Below are 27,212 nucleotides of genomic sequence, written 5' to 3' on the forward strand. Positions count from 1 at the left end.
CCTGTGTCTCTCGTCCCCTCACTCCCTCCACTCTGGCAACCACCTGTTGGTTTTCTGAATCTGTGACTCTGTTTCTGTTTTGTTACGTTTATTCATATGTTTTGTTTTTTCTGTCTGACTTATTTCACTTAATACCCTTTATGTCCACCCATGTTGTTGCATATGGGAAGATATCACTCTTTTCATGGCTGAGTAATACTCCATTTTGGCCTTTTCATATTGTTCATGGGGTTTTCAAGGCAAGAATGCTGAAGTGGTTTGTCATTCCCTTCTCCAATGGACCATGTTTTGTCAGAACTCTCCCCCATGACCTTTCCATCTTGGGTGGCCCTACATGACATAGCTCATAGTTTCATTGAGGTACACAAGACTGTGATCCATGTCATCATAAAAAGCAGAGACATCACTTTGCCAACAAAGGTCCGTATGGTCAAAGCTACGGTTTTTCCAGTAGTCATATGTGGATATGAGAGCTGGATCATAAAGAAGACTGAGTGCTGAAGAATTGATGCTTTTGAACTGTGGTGTTGGAGAAGACTCTTGAGAGTCCCTTGGACAGCAAGGAGATCCAACCAGTCAGTCCTAAAGGAAATCAACCCTGAATATTCATCAGAGGGACTGATGCTGAAGCTGAAGCTCCAATACTTTGGCCACTTGATGTGAAGAACCATCTCACTGGAAAAGACCCTGAGCCTGGGAAAGATTGAGGGCAGGAGGAGAAGGAGGCGACAGAGGGTGAGATGGTTGGATGGCATCATTGACTCAATGGACATGAGTTTGAGCAAACTGTGGGAGATAGAGGACAGGGAAGCCTGGTATGTTGCAGTCCATGGGGTCGCAAAGAGTAGGACATGATTGAGCAGCGAGCAACAGCAATATTCCATCGTATACATATGTCACAGCTTTACCCATTCGTCTATTAATGGACAGTTAGGTTGCTTCCATATCTCTCAAAATGCTGCAGTGAACCTAAGGGTGCATACATCTTTTCTAGTTAGTGTTTTCACAGAGGATCTGAATAGACGTTATTCCAGAGAAGACATGTAGATAGCCACAGACACATGAAAAGTGCTCCACGTCACAAATCATCAGGGAAGTGCAAGTCAAAACCACAATGAGATATCATCTCACCCCTGTTAAAATGGCTGTTATCAAAAAGACAGTAAATGACAAGTGGTAGGGAGGTTGTTGAGAAAAGGAAACACTGCACTGTTGTTGGGAAATGTAAATTGGTACAGTCACTATGGAAAACAGTATGGAGAGTCCTCAAAAAGTTAGAGCTACAGTATCATCCAGCAATTCCACTCCTGGTTATCTATCTGAAGTAAACAATTATTCTGTTAATAACAGAGTTTCAAAATACATGAAGCGGAAACTGATAAAAGTGCAAGAAGAAATAGACAAATCCACAATTATAGTCAGTGATTTTAATGCCAGTCTTTAGTGATCATTAACTCATTATAATGACCCAAGTGGACAGTAAGGATAGAGGGGATTCAAACAACGCTGTCAGACAGCTTGGTCTGTTTAACATCTGTGTAACTTTCCCCTCAAGGTCAGAAGATAACACATTCTTTTCAAGTGCACTCAGAATATTTATCAAGATAGTTTATATGCTGAACCATAAAAGAAGTATCAATAAATATAAAAGGGTTAATATCATAAAGTGTTTTTTATAATTGCAAATAGAATTAACGGAAGATCAGTAACAGAAAGATCTGTATAAAATCTTGAGATATTTGGAAAGTAAGTAGCACACTTTAAAATAACCCATGGGTCAAGGAAATTTAAAGGAAATTTGAGAATATGTTTAACTAAAATAGAGTGAAAATACAACGTAGCACACACAAAAAAGTCACTGCAGGAAGGCACTGTCTGAAAGCCAGGAAGAGGTCTCAGCAGAAACAGAATTTTGTAGCACCTTAATTGTGGAATTTCAGCCTCTAGAACTATGAGAAAATAAGTTTCTGTTTAAGCCACCCAGTTTGTAGTACTCAGTTATGTTAGCCTTAGTCAACTAATACTAATAGTCAATAATAGTCAGCTAATTTCATGAAGATGTCATGAAAAGAGTGATGGGGGAATTGTAGTACTAAATGCCTGTTAGAAATAAAGAACCCTCTCAAATCAGTGATACCAGCTTCTGACTGAAGGAACTAGAAAAAAAAAAAAAAGAGTGAATGAAATCCAGAGTAAACAGAGGAAAGGAAATAGTAAAGGAGAAAACAATGGTAAAGCAAAAATCAATGAAATTGAAAACAATAATAATAAGGAAAATCAATAAAACTAATCTTGGAGAAGATCAGTAAAATTGATAAACCTTTCTCAAACTGACCAGGAAAAAAATATATAAGCACAGATTACCAACGTCAGAAGTAAGAGAGGTGACGTCATGTCCTAATCGACAGATATGCAAAAGGATAATAAGGGAATATTATGAACAACTTTTTGCCAGTGCTTCAGATGAAATGGACAAATTCCTTGACAGACATAAGTATTATAAACCAATGGGCAACCTGAGTAATAACAAATCTACTAAGTAAATTGCATCTTTATTTCAAAACTTCCCCACCAAAAAGCAAATCAACAAACAACAACAAACCAAAAAAACTTCTAGGCCAAGATGCCTCCTGTTCAGTTCAGTTCAGTCGCTCAGTCCTGTCTGACTCTTTGTGACCCCAAGAATCGCAGCACGCCAGGCCTCCCTGTCCATCACCATCTCCTGGAGTTCACTCAAACTCACATCCATCGAGTTGGTGATGCCATCCAGCCATCTCATCCTCTGTCGTCCCCTTTTCCTCCTGCCCCCAATCCCTCCCAGCATGTCTATTCCAATGAGTCAACTCTTGGCATGAAGTGGCGAAGTACTGGAGTTTCAGCTTTAGCGTTATTCCTTCCAAAGAACACCCAGGGCTGATCTCCTTTAGAATGAACTGGTTGGATCTCCTTGCAGTCCAAGGGACTCTCAAGAGTTCTCCAAAACCACAGTTCAAAAGCATCAATTCTTCGGCGCTCAGCTTTCTTCACAGTCCAACTCTCGCATCCATACATGACCACTGGAAAAACCATAGCCTTGACTAGACGGACCTTTGTTGGCAAAGTAATGTCTCTGCTTTTCAATATGCTGTCTAGGTTGGTCATAACTTTCCTTCCAAGGAGTAAGCATCTTTTAATTTCATGGCTGCAGTCACCATCTGCAGTGATTTTGGAGCCCTGCCAAATAAAGTCTGACACTGTTTCCACTGTTTCCCCATCTATTTCCCATGAAGTGATGGGACCAGATGCTATGATCTTAGTTTTCTGAATGTTGAGCTTTAAGCCAACTTTTTCACTCCCCTCTTTCACTTTCATCAAGAGGCTTTAGTTGACTAAGGCTAACATAACTGAGTACTACGAACTGGGTGGCTTAAACCACAGAAACTTACTTTCTTATAGTTCTAGAGGCTGAAAGTCCACAAGTAAGATGCTACAATATTCTGTTTCTGCTGAGACCTCTCTTCCTGGCTTTCAGACAGTGCCTTCCTGCAGTGACTTTTTTGTGTGTGCAGAGAGCTTTAGTGTTTCTTCCTTTTTTATAAGGATGCCAACCCTATTATATTAGGGCTTCAACACATGAATTTTGTGAGAATATACTTCAATCCATTATACCTTCAATAGTGAATTCTGCCAAACAGCTAAGGAAGAAATAATACCAGTTCTTCACAAAGTGAGTGAAGTGAAATTGCTCAGTCGTGTCTGACTCTTTGCGACCCTGTGGACTGTAGCCTACCAGGCTCCTCCATCCATGGGATTCTCTAGGCAAGAATACTGGAGTGGGTTGCCATTTTCTTCTCCAGGGGGTCTTCCCGACCCAGGGTTCAAACCCGGGTCTCCCGCATTGGAGGCAGATGCTTTAACCTCTGAGCCACCAGGGAAGCCAGGAAAGAGTTCTTCACAAACTCTTACAAAAACCTGACGATGAGGAACTGTTTCCAGCTCCTCTTATGAGGTCACCATTAAACTGATAGAAAAATCAAAGACATTGCAAGAACAGAAAACTGCAGTTCAGTATCCTTCATAAGCAGAGGTGCAAAAATCTAAACAATTTTAGCAAATCATATGCAACATATGTGCATATGTACATTGTAACCAAGTGAGATTTATCACAGGAATGTTGGGTTGACTTTACATTTGAAAGTCAAACACTGTAATTTGTTATATTAATAAGTTAAAAGAGAAAAATCATATGATCACCTCAGTAGATAATGCAGAGAGAGATTTTGGTAATACCTAATAGCCATTACTGATTAAAAACTCAGCACATTTATAATAGAGGGGAACTGGGTCAACCTGATAAAGGGCATCTACAAGAAGATACACAGCTCTCATACATAACGGTAAAAGACCTAGTGCTTTCCCCCAAGATCAGAAATGAGATAGGAAAGTCTGTTCTCACTACTTCTTTTGCTCATTGAAAGAAAACAGTCTTTAGTCACAAGTCACATGATCGTCTGTAGAAAATCTGATGGAAACTACAATAAAAGCTATAATAAAAGCTAATAAAGTGAGTTTAGCAAAGTTGCAACATAAAAGATCAATATACTAATATTAATTACACTTCTTTATTCTAGCAACAAACAATTAGAAAGTTAAATTTGAAAGCCAAACAATTAGGAAGTGAGATTTATGCTGAAATTTCAAAAAATGTGAAATACAGATAAAATTTAACAAATGATGTAAAAGGTATGCTGAAACCTACAAGATGTTACACATAGAGAGCAAAATTTGATGGAGAGAAATGGAAACATACCTTGTTCATTGAGTCAGAAGACTCGATATGGTTAAGATTTTTTTCTGCTGAGATATATTTATGGAATCTACACAATCTTAAAATCCCTGTAGGATTTTTTTTTTTTTTTGGTAGAAATTCAAAAGCTGGTTCTAAAATTCATATGGAATGCAAAAGATTTAAATAGACAACTCTGATAAAGAACAAAGTTTTGAGAGTTAACACTACCTTATTTCAAGAATTATTATTTTATGGCTGTGGTGATCAAAACAGCATGGTACTGTCATCAAGATAGGGAAATATTAGTAGATCAGCGGAAGAGAAGGGAGTTCAGAAGCAAACCCTGAGTTTTGACAAAGGCACAGGCCTTTATAGTAGAGAACAATTGAAAATCTGTATGCTGCAGAATATTATTGAGTGTTTTTCTCTGTATTTTAAGAGTGTTTATTTTTGTTTTGGCCAACAAGTTACTTAAAGATCAGCTTGGTCCTTTCAATACATTTAAAAAATCCTGGTTAAGTAGGTCTAGTGTAGGCCTTACTCTGTCCTTAAGATATGACCCGCTAAAGGTCTCTCTAAATGCCCCAGTTGCTCAACAAAGTCTCTCTCCCCAGATGGGCAGGACTGTAAATGTTCCCCAGCCTGCATGATCTCCGATGGTGGTTATTAATAATTTATAGTTCCTGGGTACTTCTTGCCCAGTCTCATATGACTATTTACCCATGAATGGTTTAGTATTCGGATAATGACTCAAAGAGTCCCTTTTATAGATTTCTGGTGCCTTTTCTCTACACCCTCATCTCTGGTGCCCTGCCCTGTAAATTTTTTTACCCCGGCCTCCCCAGATGCTGACCTGTCTCCTCCGCCCAGCAGGAGCACCTCATAGGCTGGTGTTATCCTCGGGAAACCCCAGACAGGAAGCTGGGGTGACCTCAGGTCTCACTGCATCGTGTGCCTTCACTCAGGGAGCCATAGATCTAACTACCCGTTTTTCTAATTTCTGGATAAAGGGTTCCCCCCACCCTGTATATGTTATTTAGTTTTCTAGTTGTTTACAACGGGACAGTAAGTCGTAGCAGTTATTTAGTCCTGATTGGAAGTGAATATCTTTCACAAATTAGTTTTCATTGAAAATTTTTATATTCTTAATTTGTTTTTAATAAATTTCATATTAGCAAGTACAACTGGCAAAGACAGATATGGAATAAAGACTATTGGTCTTTACATATAGTTTATCTGGTGGGAGCAGAATGCTTTGTAGTCTGGGGTAGGGGAAGGTAGGCTCAAGCGTTCGGCATTTGGTTTGTTTTAGTTTACAGTGGGACTGAATGGAAAGAATCACATAAAAACAAAGCAGTTGAATTGTGATCCATTGAGAAAATCTGCTGCAGTACTCAGTTACCTTTTAGGATGGAGCAGGATATTTACATGAAAACTAGAAAAGCTATCATCAAAGCTTTTCTGAAATTTGGGAAAACCAAATGAGTATTATCTGTAGAAGTGGACAGGATTTGGGTTATCTAAATGAAGAGTTTCAGTATTTTAGGAGGCACAGTGGAGAAATGATACTTGGTATGCAGAACCTGGAAAACTATTTCAATTGTGTATTTCCTGGCTTAGGAAGTCAAAACTATTATACAGCTCAAGATCATAGTCCTTTATTTAATTTCATGGCAATTATTTTTAGCAAAGAAAGAAAATTTAGTTACATTTTTTTTTCTGGTTTTCCTGGAGGTAATTTTTTGTATCTTTCTGATACAGTTCTGAGATTTTCTCTTCATGGTTTTATAAGACATTTCAGTATTGTAACATTTTGTTAGGTGTAATAACATCTAAATAGTCCATTTCATTAGAACTTCTAAGAAAATAATCAATTAGTCTTACATATGCCGCTTTCCTAGAGTTTCAATCAACATAAATGCTTACATGATCTATAGTTTACTCAAATATTTCAAACTAATGACATTCGCCTCTTTCACCTTTTTGCATGTAGATACTGTTATAGTTGGGTTAATGAATGAAATACTCCTTCATATATGATATATTTATATTCTAGAATGTTAACTGAAATCATTCTGTTACTGATGTTCCTCTTGATTTTCAAATAAGAATTATTCATGTTTTTGGTTTTCTTTTGTTCATGCCTTCATTTCAGAAAAAATGAAGATGACTAAAGTAACTCGTGCTAACATTAACCGGAGAAACATTTTTGGAGAGAACTTACTGTATAAAGCTGCTGTGCACAATGATACTGGTCTTGTTCATCATTATATCAAAAAAGGTGGAAATGTTAATCAGCCAAGTTATGCTGGTAGGTTGTGGTTATCACCTACAGTTATCTTGAGAGTGTTTTTTGTTTCAGCTGAATTACTGCTATGAAATTATGGCAAAGTAGGCTTAAGGCAAGCCTCAAACAGAAAGCTTCCAAGTATTTTTTCTTCTTAGGCGATGCTTCACCATCCTCTCCAGGAAGTGGTAAGATAAAGAGGAGAGGCATTTCCCCTTCAAAGGTTGTGCCTTCCTGGCCACGTGCAATAGCTGCCACAGAGGGACGGGGCTCCTGGGGCCAGCTTGCTTGCTTTGTGTGAGCATTGTTACCGTGAGACTCAGCTTTTAATGGAAGAGGAATGAGGTTCAGAGCTGAAAGAAGCTGGTGATACATTGAGCTTCTGGGAAAATTAATGGTAGAGGGACAGCAAAACAATTGCCAAGGAAATGAAGAGAACAGACTATATGAGTTGGAGAGGGTGGAGCAGGAAGCTCAGAAAGAGCAATCTTTCTGCCAGGTTGGATCTCTGGTACAGTCTTCCTGTGGGGAGAACCTGGCATGTTCTCTTGGAGAGGAATGATTCCTCAATGGCGCTTATGTACTTAAAGCACCGAGCAGCACTGGGCCAGCACCTTTTATGTGTCCTCGCTTTTACTGTTGTTTCTAGACTCTCTTGATGTATGAAACAATGCGCAAAGTCTTTTGATACACAGAGATCAGCAGCACAATCCTCAGATAAGCAGATGATACAAGTGCTCCCTCAGAACTTACTTTAGCAGGACCTGGGTTTATACTGTAATCAATCAGAGCTTTAAAGACTGTTATTCTAAGTCTCGTAACCAGTTCATCTATCATGGTCTTATAACCCTAACCCATGGATCCTTACTTGCTAGCCAGAGCTCTTGCTTCTTTGATTTTGAGAAATCCATGGTTCTTTCTGTTAAGTCTCTGTGTGCTTCTTAGGTTCAGGAGTAGTTCTGCATGCCTCTAACTGGAATTTATGGATTTCCCAAACATCAGTCTTAACAGGTTTCTATTCATTAACTTTTTTTAATTCTTTCCTGTGCCATTATTAGCATCCTTGGTTGCTATTCCCTACCTGTCTTTTGCTTGGCAGCAAACACCTTCTCCTCACTGCCCCATGTACTTCTGCGACTTTCATGAATTCTTTACCTGTCCGTATTTTCCAGACTTTTGAACTCCCTTGTTTTCTACTTTTTGTTCTCAGTTGGCATCTTACTCTGACCTTACTACTTCTGACTACCATATCTTACAGAATTGCAGAGGGCAGTGTTTGCAAAAGGTTGTCCGTAAGCCATTTTCCTGTCACCTACAATATTTGTTTAAAATGTAACCTTTACTGAAGCACACACACAAAATCACTGAAAATCACAGTCAAAATCTTTAGGTTAAAATCTAGAGATCGAGCTTCCCTAGATGGTTTTAAAATGTCCATTCATTCATTTGGCTGTGCAGGGTTTTTGTTGTGGCCCATGGGATCTTTGATCTTCATTGTGGTGTGAGGATCTTTAGTTGCACGTGCAGCGTCTTTAGTTGCAATGTGCAGGATCTAGTTCCCTGACCAGGCTCAAACCCAGAACCCCTGTGTCGGGAGTGCAGAGTCTTAGCCACTACACCACCAGGGAAGTCCCTCCCTAGGTGATTTTTATTCCCATTAAAGTTCAAGAACTACTGACAAGAGGTGTGTGGCCTCCTTATAACATATTGGTTCAATGTAGTGAGCTTTTACTATATGCCTCCTCTGCGCCAAATACTGTGGAAACAAAAAAGTAAACAATATCTACTAGAAAGGTTAAAATATATTTATTTTTTGATACAATCCAATAAAGACTTCAGTTCAGTTCAGTCGCTCAGTCATGTCTGACTGTTTGTGACCCCATGAATCGCAGCACGCCAGGCCTCCCTGTCCATCACCACCTCCCGGAGGTCACTCAGACTCACGTCCATCGAGTCAGTGATGCCATCCAGCCATCTCATCCTCGGTCGTCCCCTTCTCCTCCTGCCCCCAATCCCTCCCAGCATCAGAGTCTTTTCCAATGAGTCAACTCTTCGCATGAGGTGGCCAAAGTACTGGAGCTTCAGCTTTAGCATCATTCCTTCCAAAGAAATCCCAGGGCTGATCTCCTTCAGAATGGACTGGTTGGATCTCCTTGCAGTCCAAGGGACTCTCAAGAGTCTTCTCCAACACCACAGTTCAAAAGCATCAATTCTTCGGTGCTCTGCCTTCTTCACAGTCCTACTCTCACATCCATACATGACCACTGGAAAAACCACAGCCTTGACTAGACGGACCTTAGTCGGCAAAGTAATGTCTCTGTTTTTGAATATGCTATCTAGGTTGGTCATAACTTTTCTTCCAAGGAGTAAGCGTCTTTTAATTTCATGGCTGCAGTCACCATCTGCAGTGATTTTGGAGCCCAAAAAAACAAAGTCTGACACTGTTTCCACTGTTTCCCCATCTATTTCCCATGGAGTGATGGGACCGGATGCCATGATCTTCGTTTGTACACAAAATGTAATATACCCAATTATTGTTTCGTAGGTAACATTTGCATTTTATAAGTCCTCAGTTAACATTTTGTGATATCTTTGTCTTTGATTTAAAAAAAAAAACCTACCTCAATAATTCTTTACCTATCAAAACCAATGGTGACAACCATGAAATAGCCTGAAAATAAGCTCTGATTACCCAAAATAGATCTAATAAAGCTTCTTTCTAAAACCCTGTCAGATCAATGAATTGAGGATTATTTTACACAGATTCCTAAGCTTATGACACATTAGAACTGAAAAGAAAGATTGGCTCAGGCCAGGATGTTGATAATAGCAAGAAGTTTAAGCCAACAACAAGGTCAGAGACACATAAAAACATTAAAAATGAGGAGCAAAATTGTTGAGGACTGTAATCCAGAAGAAGGTACACTGCATATCTCTGTGGGTGTTAACAGTTGCTGCACTAGATCATGCAGCTAATATCATTATGATGTTGAATTTTTTTAAACAGTGGGTTCAATTGTATTGTCTTTATAGGAAATCTATCCTCTCAGAAAGCTTTGAGGAAATTTCCTCCAAGATAGTTACATTTTTAAAAAGAAAAAAAGATTTTGTGTGAGGATCTCCCAACTTGCAGTTTGGGGAGATAATGAAAGATTGTTATTTTGGAGTTTAATAGATATCTTTGACTTATATCATTGTGTCTGACTAACGAAAAGATTTATCTGGCTGACTGGTATCCTTGGAGCACTTTGTAGTATGTTAATTGAATTATTGTAACTAACTTTTTGCAAATTGGGAGAAAAAATTATACAGTTGACCCTTGAATAGCGTGGGAGTTAGGGTCCTGACTCTCATTGTGGTCAAAAATCTGAGTATAAATTACAGTTAGCTCTCCCTATCCATGGTTTCTCCTTCAATGACCTCAGATTGTGTGATACCATAGTATTTACTGTTGGAAAGAAATCTGTGTATAAGATAGACCTGCGAAGTTCAAACCCACATTGGTCAAGAATCAACTTTTAAACTGACTTCTGTGAGGTCCTGCTGGCTGGGTTACTTTAACAAAAGTACCTTGAGCTACGAATAAGGCTTTTTTCCCTCTTCTCTGCAGAAAAGTAACCTGCAGCCAGCATTCTCTATGAGCTAATAATGACCCCTCCCTCCTTACAGCCTTTTTATTTGAGGGGGGCAGGAGTGTTTTCAAATTTTTTGCTATTTTCATATTTTTCCATATTAATACCAACAGTGTTAAGGGTAGGAGTTTTAATAAGAGTTTGAATTGAATCCGCAGATAATACAGATTGCCTCATGGTGAGATTATCTTGTTTCATATAGCCAAAGTGTTTTTAAAGCAGCAACTTAGAATTAGAGTTCTTATTTTAAGGGCAAGCACAGACATTATTAAGATGCCAAATATAACAAAACACCATTACTTTTTTGTGTCATAGGTTGGACTGCACTTCATGAAGCTAGTTTAGGAGGGTTTTATCAGACAGTAAGTGAACTGTTAAAAGGTGGAGCAGATGTGAATATCAGCGGAATGTACCAGATCACTCCCCTACATGATGCTGTGATTAATGGGCATTATCAGGTACTGTAATTCTTTCGTTTGCAGAGCAAACACTACACTCTGCAACTATTAAAAACCTCTGGGACCAAGCAGTAGAAAAACAGATAGGGATTCAGTTTCAGTTCATTCTGCTAATCAGTACTCAGAATTTATAAAAAAAATATTACCGTGATGGATTGGTTGTGCCTCATATGGCAGATCCTGTTTTATATGTTACTTTTAATGACTACATGATGTGTATTTTGGTTGTACATAGTATTTTTTCAACTTCCTTAGGACTCTTTTTGTATAGTACTTTATAGGCTCTGTGTGCATGTGCTGAGTCACTTAAGCCGTGTCCAGCTCTTTGCAACCTGGTGGACTATAGCCCATCAGGCTCCTTTGTCCATGGGGTTCTCCAGGCAAGAACACTGGAGTGGGTTGCCATTTCCTCCTCCAGGGGATCTTCCCCACCCAGGGATCAAACCCAGGTCTCCTTCACCGCAGGCAGATTCTTTACCGCTTGAGTCATGAGGGACACCCTTACAGGCTCTAGGAGAACACTTCCTTCTTAGTATGTTATGCGATGATAGGGTCGCAGCAGGCTCGCAGCTTTTTGTAGTCTAGTGTTACTTTCAGAATCAGACTAAGACATGAGAACCTGTCAGGTTTAATGACCAACCAGTACACACCAGCACAGAGGTACCAATGGTTATAATATCAGAATGCTATAATTCCATATATGTTGGTTAATAGTAACTAAAGTAATGGTACGTAAATGCTAAGTTGCTTCAGTCATATCTGACTCTGCAACCCTATGGAATCTGCAACCCTATGGACTGTAGTCCACCAGGCTCCTCTGCCCATAGGATTCTCTAGGCAAGAAAACTGGAGTGGGTTGCCATGCCCTCCTCTAGGGATTTTCCCAACCCAGGGATCGAAGCCAGGTCTCTTACGTCCCCTGCATTGGCAGCTGGGTTCTTTACCACTAGTGCCACCTGGGAAGCCCACAGTTATGAAACTTAATTAAGACTGGCACAAATGCTTTATCATATGTACTCTGAGCTTCCTAGACATTTTTTCTGGTCCAGGGACTGCATTGGGCTGAGGCATTTCCTGAAAATAGTTTATTGTTTATTTAAAGTGGTGGAAGTTGCTTCTGGGCTTAAAACCTCTAGAGTAGGAAAGAGGGCTAAGGAAGATCTGCTCTGTTTCTCCAGAAGAAATACCTGCCACAGGTAGAGCTGGGGAAGGCTATAGGCAAGAATCTCTTAGAAGGGATGCAGTTGAGCTCATTTCATGTGCTAGGAAGGTTATACTCAAAATCCTACAAGCTAGGCTTCAGTAGTATGTGAACTGAGAACTTCCAAGTGTATAAGCTGTGTTTTCAAAGAGGCAGAGGAACCAGAGATCAAATTGTCAACAGTTGTTGGGTCATGGGGAAAGCAAGGGAATTCCAGAAAAACATCTGCTTCATTGACTACACTGAATGAAGCCTTTGACTGTGTGGATCACAGCAAACTGGAAAATTTTTAAAGAGATGGAAATACCAGAGCACCTTACCATCTACTGAGAAACCTGTATGCAGGTCAAGAAGCAACAGTTAAAACCAGACATGGAACAACTGACTGGTTCAAAATTGGGAAAGGGATACATCAAGGCTGTATATTATCACCCTGTTTATTCAACTTCTGTGCAGAGTACATCATGTGAAATACTGAGCTGGGTAAATTACAAGCTAGATCACGATTGCTGGGAGAAATGTCAACAACTTCAGATATGCAGATGATACCACTCTAATGGCAGAAAGTGAAGAGGAACTAAAGAGCCTCTTAATGAGTGTGAAAGAGGAGAGTGAAAAAGCTGGCTTAAAACTCAACATTCAAAAAACTAAGATCATGGCATCCAGTCCCATCAGTTCATGGCAAATAGATGGGGGGAAAAGTAGAATCAGTGACAGATTTTTTTTTTCTTCAGCTCTGAAATCATTGTGGACTGTGACTACAGCCATGAAGTTAAATGCTTGTCCTTGGAAGGAAAGCTATGACAGACCTAGATAGCATATTAAAAAAGCAGAAAGATCCCTTTGCCGACAAAGGTCCATAGATTATTCATTGGAAGGACTGATGCTGAAGCTCCAATACTGGCACCTGATTCAAAGAGCTGACCCATCGGAAAAGACCCTGATGTTGGGAAGGAGTGAAGGCAAAAGAAGGGGGCAGCAGAGGATGAGATGGTTAGATCGCATCACCAACTCGGTGGACATGAATCTGAGCAAACTTCAGAAGATAGTGGAGGACAGAGGAGCCTGGCATGCTGCAGTCCATGAGGTTGCAAAGAATTGGGCATGACTTACTAACTAGACAACAACAACAACACTTAAATACATTCTTTCAAGTGTGGAGAAAGTAGAATTTGTGAATTTCAGATGATCAGCTCACTGTAGTTGCTTAGAAAATTCTGGGACAAATTATTAAACATACAATGGGAGACATTTAGGCAGGCATAATGATCTTTGAGCATAAGCAGACATCGCTAAGAACACATCATGTCAGACTGACCTTGATCCTCCTTTATTAGGGTTAATTTGTGAAGGAAATGGCATGGCAAGTTGATATAAGTTATCTCAGTTTTAGCAAACTTTTCTCCAGTGTTCTTGCCTGGAGAATCCCAGGGACAGAGGAGCCTGGTGGGCTGCCACCTATGGGGTCTCACAGAGTCAGACATGACTGACGCAACTTAGCAGCAACAACAGGAGCAAGCTTTAATTTGATGGAGCATGCTTGTGATATGTGAGTATTTGAGATGTTGAATTAGAAGTTCATTGACTATGTTATTGGGATTCACAGAAATTAAAAAGATATCCCCAGACATGTTGATTATCCATTCCATTTGTGTCTGGAGTGAGCTGTCTTATAAAGTTTGATTGTTTATTCTATTGCACTATAAAAAGTCATACTGCATAGTAGGCGGGACCATGGATAGTGTTTTGTCATTGTTGGGAGTATTTTTTTTTTAAATTCCAGACATCGTACCATTTTACCGATAAATACTTGTACCTGCATCTCTAACAGATAAGGACTTTTTTCTCACACCCACATTTTTTTAATCATCTTACCTAATGAAACTTATTTGTTAATACCATTTAATAATACCCAGTCCATATTCAAGTTTTCTCAAATTATCTAAAAGTGGTTTTTATTAAAAATTTTGTTTGAATGAGGATCTGTCAGGGTCTATGTACTACATGTGTTTTTTATGTCTCTTAAGTATGTTTTGATCTATAATGTTTCTTCCTGTGTTTTGTCTCTTCTGGAGCCTGGGTAATTTGTTGGTTGGGGTTTCTGAAATTCTGGATTTGACTGATTTTTATGGTTTCTTCTCGTATTTTCTGTAAGTGGCTGTTTTAATGGAAAATCTATTTAGAGACCATAGTTTGGGTGCGAGGTGTGCTCATTGCTATTGGATGTCATTGTTTTTAGGCATTTTCCGTGAAATCATACTTTTAGAAAGAAAAATCATGAGTTCTTACTTATATTTCCATTTCAAACTTAATATTATAGATTCATAATAACTTTACTTTTTACTTGTGTCTCTTTTCCTTTTATGCTAAGCATTTGTGTCTTAATACATTAACTTATTTCTTTATTGTACATTTTATTTACAGTATTACTATTAGTGATATTTCTGTTATTAACAATAGTAATAACAATGGAACTACTAATGAATTGCTTTTTGTTTGTTTATACCCCATTAGGAATGTATAGTCAAAATACTGGCTTTTCAAGTACTTGAAAGAATTTTATTCTCTGTCTTATTGGCTTCTTACACAAGGGATTTATTGGAAGGAAGAGATTTGAAATAATATCCTCCAAACTGAGAAGGAACTTTGAGTCTGTAAAACAAAGCTTTATTAACAAAGCAGTTGCATACAGTGCAATCATGACGTTTATTGTGGATAACTTATATACTGCAAGATTGGGCAGCGAGCAATCCAGAGGCATGCACAGCTGTGCTCCACACCACAGAAAGGAGTCCAGGGGGATTTAAGGGGGCCAGAGCTAAAATTAGAATCTGACCACCAAGTGAGAAGCACATCCACACTGACTGGAACGGGGGAGCTTTCCTCCTCCTGGGGTCTCATGACCATTAACCATCTGCGTCAGCAAAAGGCATTCTTTCAGCTTTCACATCTGATGAAGGCAGAGTTGGTAGTGAATTTATCTGGCTTGAGCACATTCCTTATGAGTAGGCTAAAGTGCAGTCATGCAGAAAGGAGAGGGGAAGGACTGAAGTAGAGCTGACAAGATGGAGTCAGAGTGGTTCAGCAGCACAGAAGTCAGCTGATTCTAGAAGGAGGAAAAGCACTAGAGTCAATAATATTGTTGAAGGTGAAAAGCTATGGGCAAGCTCTCAGTAGAAGTATTTCCTTCAGGGGTCTACTGTTTGATGAACTAAACAAGTGGAGATTGTGAGGCCAGCCGCTTACTGAAATGGCTCTGCTTGTTCCAGTTAAGAATATGTGGTGGCCTTATAATAGCCACAAATTCTTTAACACTCTTCTGTCCGAAAGGTGGAACCTGGGTCTTCTCCTCAGGAGTGTGGGCTGCAGTTTCAGTGAGTTGCTTCTAACAAATAGGATGTGGCAGAAGCAACACATTATATGACTTCTGAGACCTGGTTGAAAGCTATCGTGGCTTCTTCCTTGTTCTGTCCATCACTCGTTCAACAACTGAAGGAAGCCAGATGTCATATCGAGCAGCCACTCAAGCAGCTCCATGGAGAGGTGTACTGACAGTGCGCTGAGTCTTTTCCTGCCCACAGCCACGTGAGTGAGCCATCTTAGAAACGGGTCCTCCAGGTGCTGTCGAGCTTCTAGATGATTGTATCTCCAGCCAGCCTCTTGACTACAACCTCCTGAGAGGCCCCGAGGCAAAACTAACCACCTCCACCACTCCCAAATTCCTGAACCACAGAACTATGAGATTGTAAATATTTATTATTAAGCTACTGAGTTTTGGGGTAACTTGTCAGGTAGCAACAGATAACTAATACAGAATCAAATACAGGTTTAAAATACAGGGTTAAAAACTCCATGGAAATAACTTATTTACTGCCATTTGATGAGAAGAGAGAGTTTTTTAAGTTAAAGAGTGTATAATATAAGTAGGCTTCAGAAGTCCTGATAGCAGGCTATAGAGGAAGTTGGTGACTGTGGATAGCTGGTGTCCATAGAGTATATGGATAGAGAGTATCCACTGGACAGTGGATAAGACAGAGACTGCCAGAGTAATGTATTCCCTCCCTTAGGGTAACCATCCCCGATTTCCAGAGAAGTGAGGCTCTCTTCCCTTCCTCCTGTCTTCTTTTTCATGTTCCTTGATCCTCAGATACTCTCATACTGCATGCTTCATTATTTGACATAAAACCTCCAGAGATAAACAAACTTGTGGAATTACTTTTCCTGAAAGAAAGCAATATGCTTTCCATTTGTATTGCTGAACAGTATGTGAAGATCCAGGCATATGAATTATAGATTTAATTATACCTACTATTACTTCCAATCCTCTTACCTAGCTTTAAACTCCCATAATAAAGTCGTTTGAAAAGCAGAATCATCAAGTTTCTGAATCTTAATTTTTAAAGGATTTAGCTTATATTATCCCTGTGTGTGATGGGGTACTTTTCTCTCGTAGAATGCTTTTTTGGTAAAAGGGAATATATATATGTAAAAGGAAATATATATTAAATATATATAGATATAAATATATATGTATATAATTTTTAGATGCTTAAAATTTATAGAAATTCTGACCTTTTCTCTCATTCCAGACATTTACATGGAAATCTAGGCTTCTTTTAGTATAATGTTCTTTAAAGCCTGTTTCACACATCCTCCTAGACCAACATTCATTCTTTTATTAAACATACAGTCTGTGCCAGATACTGAAATAGACACTGGGAATATAAAGATGATTAAGACATATATCTGTTGCGAAAACTTGGAAGCAACTTAAATATCCATTAGTAGGGTTGTTGTTTTTCAGTTGCTTAGTCATGTCTGACTCCTTTTCACCCCATGAACTGTAGCACGCCAGGCTCCCCTGTCCTCCACCATCTCCCAGACTTTGCTCAAACTCATGTCCATTAAGAGTCAGTGATGCCATCCAACCATCTCGTCCTCTGTCATCCACTTCTCCTGCATCCAGTCTTTCCCAGCATCAGGATCTTTTCCAGTGAGTCAGCTCTTCGTATCAGGTGGCCAAAGCTTTGGAGCTTCAGCTTCAGCATCAGTCCTTCCAATGAATATTGAGGATTGATTTCCTTTAGGATTTACTGGTTTGAGATCCTTGCTGTCCAAGGGACTCTCAAGAGTCTTCTAAATTGTAGCATTAATACATTCATATAGGTATATTAAAAAGTAAATTATTACTCAGCTGCTAGAAAGAATGAGGAAGTTCAATCTATCTGATTTGAAACAGTTTTCAGAGTCTGATGCAGGGTAGGGTAGGCAGGAAAGAAGCTAAAGCACAGAAAAATATATATATTATAGGCCCACTTGTGTAAGAAACAACATATATACACATTTATGATATACACATATATAACCTGTTGGACTAGACCTATTGGGAAAATTCAGGGGAAACTGTAACTAGGGCTAACTCAGGAGAAATAATTAGATGACTGAAGTACAAGGGTAGAGAAGGGAAACTTAGTTTTCATTGTCTGTTTCTCTGAGCCTTCTGTATTCTGAGCCATATTTATTGATTTCCTATCCAAAAATATTAATTTTAAAAGATAATCAGAGTCCCACCCTCAAAAAACTTGAAATATAGGAGAGAGATAGGTATAGGAGGTGAGTATAATATAATATAGCATATATTGGACATAAAATATCCACATAAAAGAAGGAAGAGGTCATCTTTCTCTAGGGCATCAGTGGGTGAGAAGGTCAGGGAGCGCTTCATAGAGGAGGCTACTTGAGGAGTAGCAACAGATTAAGAGTTTACCGGTTTCTCTCTGACGCTGAGGAGGAGGAGCAGCAGCAAAGCAATGCGGAGAAGACACTATCTCCTGGAACCTGTTAACTAGTGCAGAATGTAATTCAAGTTCCCCATATGTATGCTAGCTCCATTTCATCATCAGGTAAACCACAGACATTCTGTCCACCCTCCCTCCCTCCCCGCTTTCTTCCCTCTTCCTTGCTTCCTCTCTCTTTTTTTGGTAAGAGAAGTCATATGTACATCAACAGATTATGATTCAGTAGCAGTTACATTGAATTTTGTTGTTGGGCAACGATGTTACAGGTAAACCCAAACTCTGTATGGTTGGTAAATTCCAAATATTTGGAAAGAAATATTTGATGTTGCTTAGAGTTGTATGCTAGCATACGTTTATAATAATATTATACTTTTTGTCTGGGCTCCTCACATGAAACAATCTTCCTCTAGGTGGCAGAGTTACTTCTTTTGAATGGAGCCGATCCTTTATTTAGAAATGACAATGGAAAATGTGCTTTAGATGAAGCCAAAGACTCACGTATGATGCGTCTCCTTGAGAGATTTGTTCCTAAACATCAAAACCATCTTACATCAGGTAAACTTAAACTGTTCTGTTACATCTGTTCATCATGTCAGCAGTTGCAGTTGAGTCGCTCAGTCGTGTGCGACCCCTTGTGACCCCATGAACTGCAGCACACCAGGCTGACCTGTCACTGTCTCCTGGAAGTTGCTCAGACTCAGGTCCATTGAATCAGTGATGTCATCCAACCATGTCATCCTTAGTAGAGAGTCTTAGTAGAGAGTTACAGAAATCAAGCTTAGAATTATAGAAATTAAATTGATTTTCCTCAAAAATTTTGAGAAAACCCATCCAGTGACGTTCTGGCTTCATTTGCAAATGCACCAAATGGAAGAACTCTAAAGGAACTAAGATAATACTAAATGTACTTTTCCCCAGGATATGCATTGCAAACAGGAAACTTTTATACAGTTCTGGGTTTTCCCCCCATAATCCATTGACTGAACAACATGAGTTATAAATTGTAACTTATGTTTGGCTGTATCTTTTTCAATGAATATGGTCAGGATTGTTTGCTTTCATTCCTGAAGAATATTTTCTTACGGCTATACTTTTGCCTTGTCATTCATCATTACACTGTTAAGTTAAACAGCAAAGGAGCAGATAAGTTAAACTTCAGTTTCAAAGAGATTATATAAGAATTGTTTATATTTTATTGAAGTATAATTGATTTACAATATTATGTTAGTTTCCAGTATACAATGTAGTGATTCAGTATTTTTATATGTTGTACTCCATTTAAAGTTATTGCAAAGTAATGGCTATATCCCTGTGCTTATTTATTTTATACATAGTATTTTGTATCTCTCAATTCCCAAACCTTTTTTCCCCTCTTCTTCCCTTTCCCCACTGGTAACTGTTGCTTTGTTTTCTGTATCTGTGAGTCTGTTTCTGTTTATACATTGATTTGTTTTATTTTTTTACATTCCACATATAAGTGGTAATATAGAGTATTTTTCCTTCTCTTATTTCACCAAGAATAATACCTTCTGGGTTGTTGCAAATGGCAGAATTTCATTCTTTTTTATGGTTAGGTAGTATCCCATTGCATGAATATATACTCCATCTTCTTTATCCATTCATCTGCTATGGACAGTTAGGTTGTTTCCATATCTTTGGTATTATATATAATGCTACTATGAACATGGGGGTGCTAGTATCTTTTTGAATTCATGTTTTCATTTTCTTTGGATGTATATCCAGCAGTTTAATTGCTGGATCATATCATGGTTTCTTTTTTTTTAATTAATTAATTTTATTTTTGGCTGCGGCGGGTCCTCATCTGCTTTCTGTGCGGGCTTTCTCTAGCTGTGGAGAGCAGGGGCTGCTCTTCCTTGCGGTGCGCGAGCTTCTCCTTGCGGTGGAGTCTCCGGTTGCGGAGCGCTGGCTTTTGGGGCTCGGGCCTCAGCGGTTGCAGCACGCTGGCCCAGTAGCTGTAGCGCGTGGGCTCTCGGGCGTGTGGGCTTCACCCGTTGCGGTACACAGGCTCAGTAGTTGCAGCTCACAGTCCCCAGAGCATGGACGCAGTCGTTGCGGCCCTCGGGCTTAGTTGTTCCACAGCATGTGGAATCGTCCCAGACCAGGGATCGATCCTGTGTCCCTTGCATTGGCAGGTGGATTCTTATCCACTGTGCCACCAAGGAAGTCCAGTCATAGCCCTACTTTTCTTTTTAGGAACAGTCTCCATATCTCCATACTGATTTCCATTGTTGCTGTTGTTGTTCAGTCATTAAGTCATGTCCAACTAGTTGTTTGCGACCCCATTAACTACAGCACGCCAGGCTTCCCTGTTCTTCACTGTTTCCCAGTTCAGACTCATGTCCACTGAGTCGGTGCACAGTGGCTGCAGTTTACATCCGCACCGACAGTGTACAAGGGATCCCTTTCCTACAAATCCTTAACAGCTTTTGTTGTTTGTAGACTTGTTGATGACAGATATTTTGACAGGTGTGAGGTAACATCTCACCACGGTTTTGACTTGTATTTCTCTGGTGATTATTAGTGTTGAACATTTTTTCATGTGCCTGTTAGCTATCTGTATATCTTCTTTGGAAAAATGTCTATTCATGTCTTCTGTCCATTTTTTTAGTTGTTTCTTTTAATATTGCATTGTATGAATTGCTTATATATTTTGGACTTTAACCTCTATTGGTCATATCATTTTCAAATATTTTCTTTCATTCAGTAGGTCATCTTTTTGTCTTGTCAGTGATTTCCTTTGCTATGCAAAGCTTTTCAGTTTCATTAGGTCCCATTTGTTTATCTTTTATTTCATTTCCTTTGTTTCCTTAGGAAACATATAATAATATAACAAAATAATATTAAATATTACAATGATTTATTTCAAAGAACATCCTGCCCATGTTCTCTGTTGGAAGTTTTGTGGTTTCTGTTCTTACGATTATGTCTTTAATCCATTTTGAGTTTATTTTTGTATGTGGTATGAGAAAATGTTCTAATTTCATTCTTTTACACGTAGCTGTCCAGTTTCACTACTTATCATAGGTACCATTTATTGAAGAGACTTTCTTTTATCCATTGTATTTTCCCTCCTCTGTCACAAGTTTGTTGAAAATAACCGCATTGGTTTATTTCTGAACTTTCTAGTCTGTCCCATCAATCTGTGTCTGTTTTTGTGCCATCACCATAGTTTTGTGTAGTCTGAAGTCAGGGAGCATGATTCCTCCAGCTCTGTTCATCTTTCTCTAGATTGCTTTGGCAGTTCAGGGTCTTTCGTGGTCTTGCATAAATTATAGGATTACTTGTAGTTCTGTGAAAAATGCTGTGACTGTTTTGATAGGGATTGCATTAGATCTGTGGATTACTTTGAGTAGTATGGAAATTTTGATAGTATTCTTTCAGTCCAAGAACACAGTATATCTTCTCTTTTCCATGTATCATCTTCAGTTTCCTTCACTGATGTTTATAGTTTTCAAAGTATAAGTTGGTTAAGATTATTCCTTGGTATTTTATTCTTTTTGATGAGATTGTATATGTAAGTAATTGTTTTTTTCTCACTTTTTCTTTCTGATAGTTCCCTATTAGTGCATAGAAAAGCAGTGGATTTCTGTATATTAATCATGTATCCTTCAACTTTAGTAAGCAGATGTATTAGGAAGTGATAATGATACAATTCATTATAAAGAATTTTTGCCTTATAAAAGCTTGTACACTTGCATATCTGCGTATAACTGTGGGGAATATAAAAATACCGAGTTCAGTGCACATCTTCAGCATTATGTTGTTGGGTCTGCTTTGCTTTTCCTACAGAAGTGTTTTCAGCTCTCTCAAGATAGTATTTGGTTTATAATAAATATGGAAATCATAAATTATATAATGTTATATGTGCCAATTTTAATAAAATGTGTTTTTGTAATTTTATTTTTTCCACTTGGTTTGCTCATGGCAAAAGGCCTTGTGGTTTTAGAAGCCTAGAGTCTGACCTCTGGAGGCTGTTTTCTTTGATTTTCTCTTTTTGTTTACAGCTCAGAAGAATAGCCTTGACCCTTCAGATGGAGAGGAGGCACACCAGCACAAGGTAGCTCTCTGTTCAGCGGTGAACATGTTTATGGAGCATACCTGTGGGTTATTTTATTGATCATTGGAGGGGAAAGAAAGACTGTTAAGCATTCATCAGGAACAGTGACTTCGCCTTTGCTTTTTAGACACTTTGGAACAATTACATGAGACTCAGAAGGTTCTGGGCTATTAGTGTGGGAAGCAGTTGAGTAAATGTAGTGTATGTGGGCACACTAATGTATTGGTAACCATTTCTACTTCCTTTCTCCTCTTTATAAAGCCATGAGGTTTATCAGCCATGTTGACTTTCCTCTGGCCTGAGCACAGTATGAGAGTCAAAGGTGCTAATCCAGCCCGTTAAACTTTACGTGGTGGGCAGTTATTTCCCATCTGATGCTTCCGTTGTGATGTGTGAGAGGAAGCCCTGTTCCTGTCTCAGTCTTGTCAGCCCACAGTAATCTTTCCGTACACGCCTACTTGGTTGCATTATCTGTCTTTTTGTTTTTAAATCCCTTCTTCCACTACCCTATGTGGAAGCATACTATGATGCTCACAGATACCAGAGGAAGAAACTCTTAATTCTATCTCTGTAACAAATGGGAGAGGAGAGTGGTTCTAAAGCATATTTACAAAGATTCTTTATGAAGGAATTATCTGATTGTTTTAAAAGCCTATACGGATTAGCTTGATTAAAATTTTTTATTATGTTTAGTAATAAGATTGATAGTGCTAAAATACTGGCAAGTACAAAGTAAAATGTACAGGAAAAAATAACAATTAGCGCCTATATGGAATTTGAATCTATTACATTTGTCTTTCTGCTTTTCGTCTATTTTTTTCTGAAATATACATCAGGTTGTATATATCCTAGCAGGCCCTGTGGTTAGATCAAATTATAAGGTTGAACGGAATAATAGTTTTCTTTTTCTCCAGTCCAGAATGAATTGAATGCAGAATTACAGCTGACAGTTAAAGCTAACTACGTATTTTGTTTCTATAGAAACCAAAATTCAGTTCTAAAAATCACAGTGGGTTTGTTTGTGATGAAAATTCCAACAGACAGAAGCCAGAACATGTAGAAGTCAATAAAGGAAGCAGAAAGAGTTTATTTATAAATACAGATATATATGAACATTATCAAAAAGATTCCCCAAACATGAGAATTGGTAAATCCAAGCAGAAACAATCAATTCTCAACCAGATACACTCTACAGGATTCAGAAAGGACAATCTCCATAGTGCTGAGGATCCCAGCACAAGTGTGTCTAAAGATAAAGGAAGAAGATATACGCAACATAAAAGGACTCAAGTGGATGATACAAGCCAAGAAAGCAGTCCAAGAAAGACAGTGGCTGTCTCTTCTTCTAGAAGAAGAAGCAGATCAGTTACTCGTCAGCAACAAGCTCTCCAAATCCTTGATGACCTTCCAGAAAAGTCATGTAAACCTTTCAGCCAAGCTCTATCAGGCCTGAAAAATGGTTTGTGTAATGATGTTGAAACTTGTTCAATTCCCAGAGAGACACATACTCAAAGCCTGGATTTATCAGACAGTCAAGAAATAAAATGTATGGAAGTAGAATCCACTGACCAAGCTGGAGCTGTTTCTCTCTTAGGACTTTCTCTACATGAAAAAACCAAGTTACCACCTGTTACTACAGATCAGCAGTGTCATACTCTCCAAGACCAGGAGCACATTAGCCCTTATAAATCTCATGAAAACAGTAACTCAAGTCAAAAAGATGAGAGCCTCAAGTGGGAAAAGATTTCCCCATCCTTTATACAGGAAAACTTTAATAATGATGATCATGGTGATTCCTGTGCCTCTGAGGAGACTGTCATATCTAAAAAGGTGATAAGTTCTTCAGGTGGCAAAAACCATGATAATTATAAAGAGAATAAAACAAATAGAGAAGAAATGGATTTTCAACAATTTTTTCCTTCTCAAGACCATTTTCCACAGGAAAATGAGTTAAAAGCAGACAGCCTAACCATACTTCCACAACAGGAAGCTGTTCGTTTTTCTAATTCAGATAATATAATAGTTTCTGAACATGTTCCAGATTATGAGCAATGTTTATGTGGAACTTCTTTTGATCACTCACACGGCAGTCCTGAACATACTCCTCTGGCTTGTATAGGAACACTCTCGACACAGGAAGCTTCAGAGTTGACCAGCCATGAGAAGCTGATCAAGAATCCTCAGGATTATAGCCCCAGCACACTAACTCCTTTAATGAATCAAACAGATAGACATATTGTGGAAAAGGTGAATAAGGAAGGAGACACCAAAAGGAATTATACCGACACAGGCCGAAAAACAAGTCCTTCAAATAGGCCTTCATCCAGAGGTGTTCCTTCTCAAGTAATGGAAACAACTAAGGTTGAAAAAAGGAGACAAGAGAGCAAAGCCATACAAAATACAGGTTTTCATTCTGCTGACAATGAAGAATTGACCAACATCTCACAACTTAGTCAAAGAGAAGAGAGGGAGATTTCTCACAAACCAGGTATTACTAGTATTGTTCAATTTGTACACATTTCCTATAGATTTAGTTATTTCATAGAAATTTCCAACTGAATTTCACTTAACCTCTGCCCAAACTGATCAGAATGAGGACGTGTGGATCACAATTTGGAGATACTATTAATTAGTTAAGTAATGGTATTTTCTTTGAAAGAAGGTACTAAATTAATATTGACAGAAGTTAAAAAAGTATTTCTATGAGTTTTTAGCTTTCTTTTTAATATAGCACCTACTTGATGTCAAGAAACCTAACAACATTTTCATAGCAGGAAAATGTTAGCTCCATTGATTTTAGTGATTCACTGTTGAAATTGCATCCAGGAAACTAATTTACGTTTGTTGTATGAAAACATTTTTAAAGGCTTCCATTCCTTTAAATAAAAAAGCAGTCTAGAAAGGAATAGAAACGTGGAGCAATTATATGACTAGACTCTTGCTTAGTCCTATAACCAGTAAGGAGAAATACAACACTGATACTTCAAAAAAAATTTTTTTTCAGGTGAGGAATTTGTCAATGGAGATGAAAACGGTATAAGAAATTGTAAAGACAAAAAAGAAAAACTAGATTCAGAAATTTGTATGCCTACTAATATCCAATCACACAAAAAAATTCAGAATTTCAGAAAAAGAAAAACTGTCTCCAAAGCTACCTGCAGCCAAGGTTTGTATTCCTGTACTATATAAGGACAAGGTTTTTGCATGACCACTCCTAGCAATCCACTCTCCTTCAAAGAATTATATACACTTTCATATTTACTGTTTTATTTTTTTAATCATTCACTAATTTATAAGATTATTTCGGCTCTATTTGTTTTACTATAATACACCACTTGAGAATCTCTTAGTCTTCCAATATATTGTCATATTTTTGTCTGTTTGTTATGTTAGAGGGGATAAGGTAAACAGTAGAGACAGCAAGGAGGTTGAGTCGCGGCAGCAGATCTGGATTGTGTCAGTTCAGATTCCTTAGAACTTTCACTGAGCCCTTTTAACATAAGGGAAATTAAAGAAGCATGGCCACTAGTTTCTTTTTGTCAGGTACATGAACTGTGTGTGCTTGACAGTATGGATAAATGGCTATTCTTTGGTAGTTCTTGGAGCTAGTTCTGTGGTGAACCATAGGCTGGACTACTTCAGGTCAAGTGTTAAGCCCTGCTAAGTTGATTAGTAAGAAAAAGTTGATAGAGTAAGAGGTAGGAATACTAGACATCCTTTTGGAACTTTTCCCCATTGTCTCCCTCTCATGTAAACTAACGCGCTTCTTATACATACCTCCAAGGGAATGGCAACCTACTCCAGCATTCTTGCCTAGAGAATTCCATGGACAGAGGACCCTGGTGGGCTACAGTCCATGGGGTCACAGAGTCGGGTATGACTTTGCCTGTGTGTACTGAACTGTAAGTTCCTCCAATTTTAAAGGAAAACTGGAGAAGGCAATGGCAACCCACTCCAGTGTTCTTGCTTGGAGAATCCCAGGGACGGGGGAGCCTGGTGGGCTGCCATCTATGGGGTCGCACAGAGTCGGACACGACTGAAGCGACTTAGTAGTAGTAGTATAGTGGATTGAGTAGTGGCCCCCCAAAAAACCCAGGTCCATGTCCTAATCCCTGGAATCTATGATACTGTTGCATATAAAGAGTGAATATAACCTTATTTAGAAGAAGAATCTTTGCAGATATAGTTAAGGACCTTGAGATGAGGAAATTGTATTGGATTTTCCAAATGGGACCCAAATCTAACAACAAGTATCCTTATAAAGGAAAAATGGAGACAGCTTTGAGACACGCAAGGAAAGAGAAGATAATGTGAAGAGCCCGACAAAAGAACGATGTGGCCAAAAGCCAAAGAAGCTAAGTTGGAGGAAGCAAGGAAGGATTCTTCCTTATAGCTTCCAGAGAAATTGTAGCCCTGCTGACACCTTGGTGTTGGATTTCTGGTCTCTAGAACCACAAGAAACTAATATGTTTCTCTCATAGCACTTAATCAGATTTTCATGTAGTTTTTTACATGTCTCTCATTCCCCTAGGCTGCAGGCCACTCAAAAGAAGAGATAGTGTCATCTGTTTTCTTTATATAATGTTAGCATAGTTTAGGGAAAAATTTCATTGTTTTTAGTATTTTTAACTTGTGATGTAAGGAAAAGAAATAAAAATATTTAGATAATAATATTGTACTGAATTTTCTGTGAAAGAAAAATGAAATTCTCAATAGGCCATAGTTTGGTTCTTGACATCTTTTGTCATCAGAGACACACTCGTTGAGATATGAGAATAAATGTAGAAAGTGGATTATGAACTACCGAGTGAAATGAGCATAGAAATGAAGCAAGTCTTATTTGTCTCAGTCAAGCTTAGGACAGAGTGAACAACAGCTAGAATGCATTAATGTGCTCAGATGCTCTACTGTTTCTTCACGAATTGTGTTTTAAAATAGCAACAGCAATTATAATATTAATTGAGGTATGTTTCTGTGTGGGACTTCCCTG

The 27,212-nt window shown here is 38.6% G+C and overlaps 1 protein-coding gene across 1 annotated transcript in view; it reads left to right on the forward strand.

Annotated features, from left to right (window-relative positions):
- ANKRD31 (ankyrin repeat domain 31) overlaps positions 1-27,212 on the forward strand; it is a 134,744-nt gene that overhangs the window by 46,727 nt on the left and 60,805 nt on the right. The window contains exons 11-16 of the mRNA XM_068993511.1: positions 6,924-7,079; positions 11,003-11,145; positions 18,555-18,699; positions 22,170-22,222; positions 23,204-24,710; positions 25,227-25,392. Of these exons, the coding sequence (XP_068849612.1) occupies positions 6,924-7,079; positions 11,003-11,145; positions 18,555-18,699; positions 22,170-22,222; positions 23,204-24,710; positions 25,227-25,392 (2,170 nt within the window). The remainder of the gene's footprint in view (positions 1-6,923; positions 7,080-11,002; positions 11,146-18,554; positions 18,700-22,169; positions 22,223-23,203; positions 24,711-25,226; positions 25,393-27,212) is intronic.

Source organism: Capricornis sumatraensis, chromosome 2 (genome assembly GCF_032405125.1).
Source record: "Capricornis sumatraensis isolate serow.1 chromosome 2, serow.2, whole genome shotgun sequence".
Classification (NCBI taxonomy): Eukaryota; Metazoa; Chordata; class Mammalia; order Artiodactyla; family Bovidae; genus Capricornis; species Capricornis sumatraensis.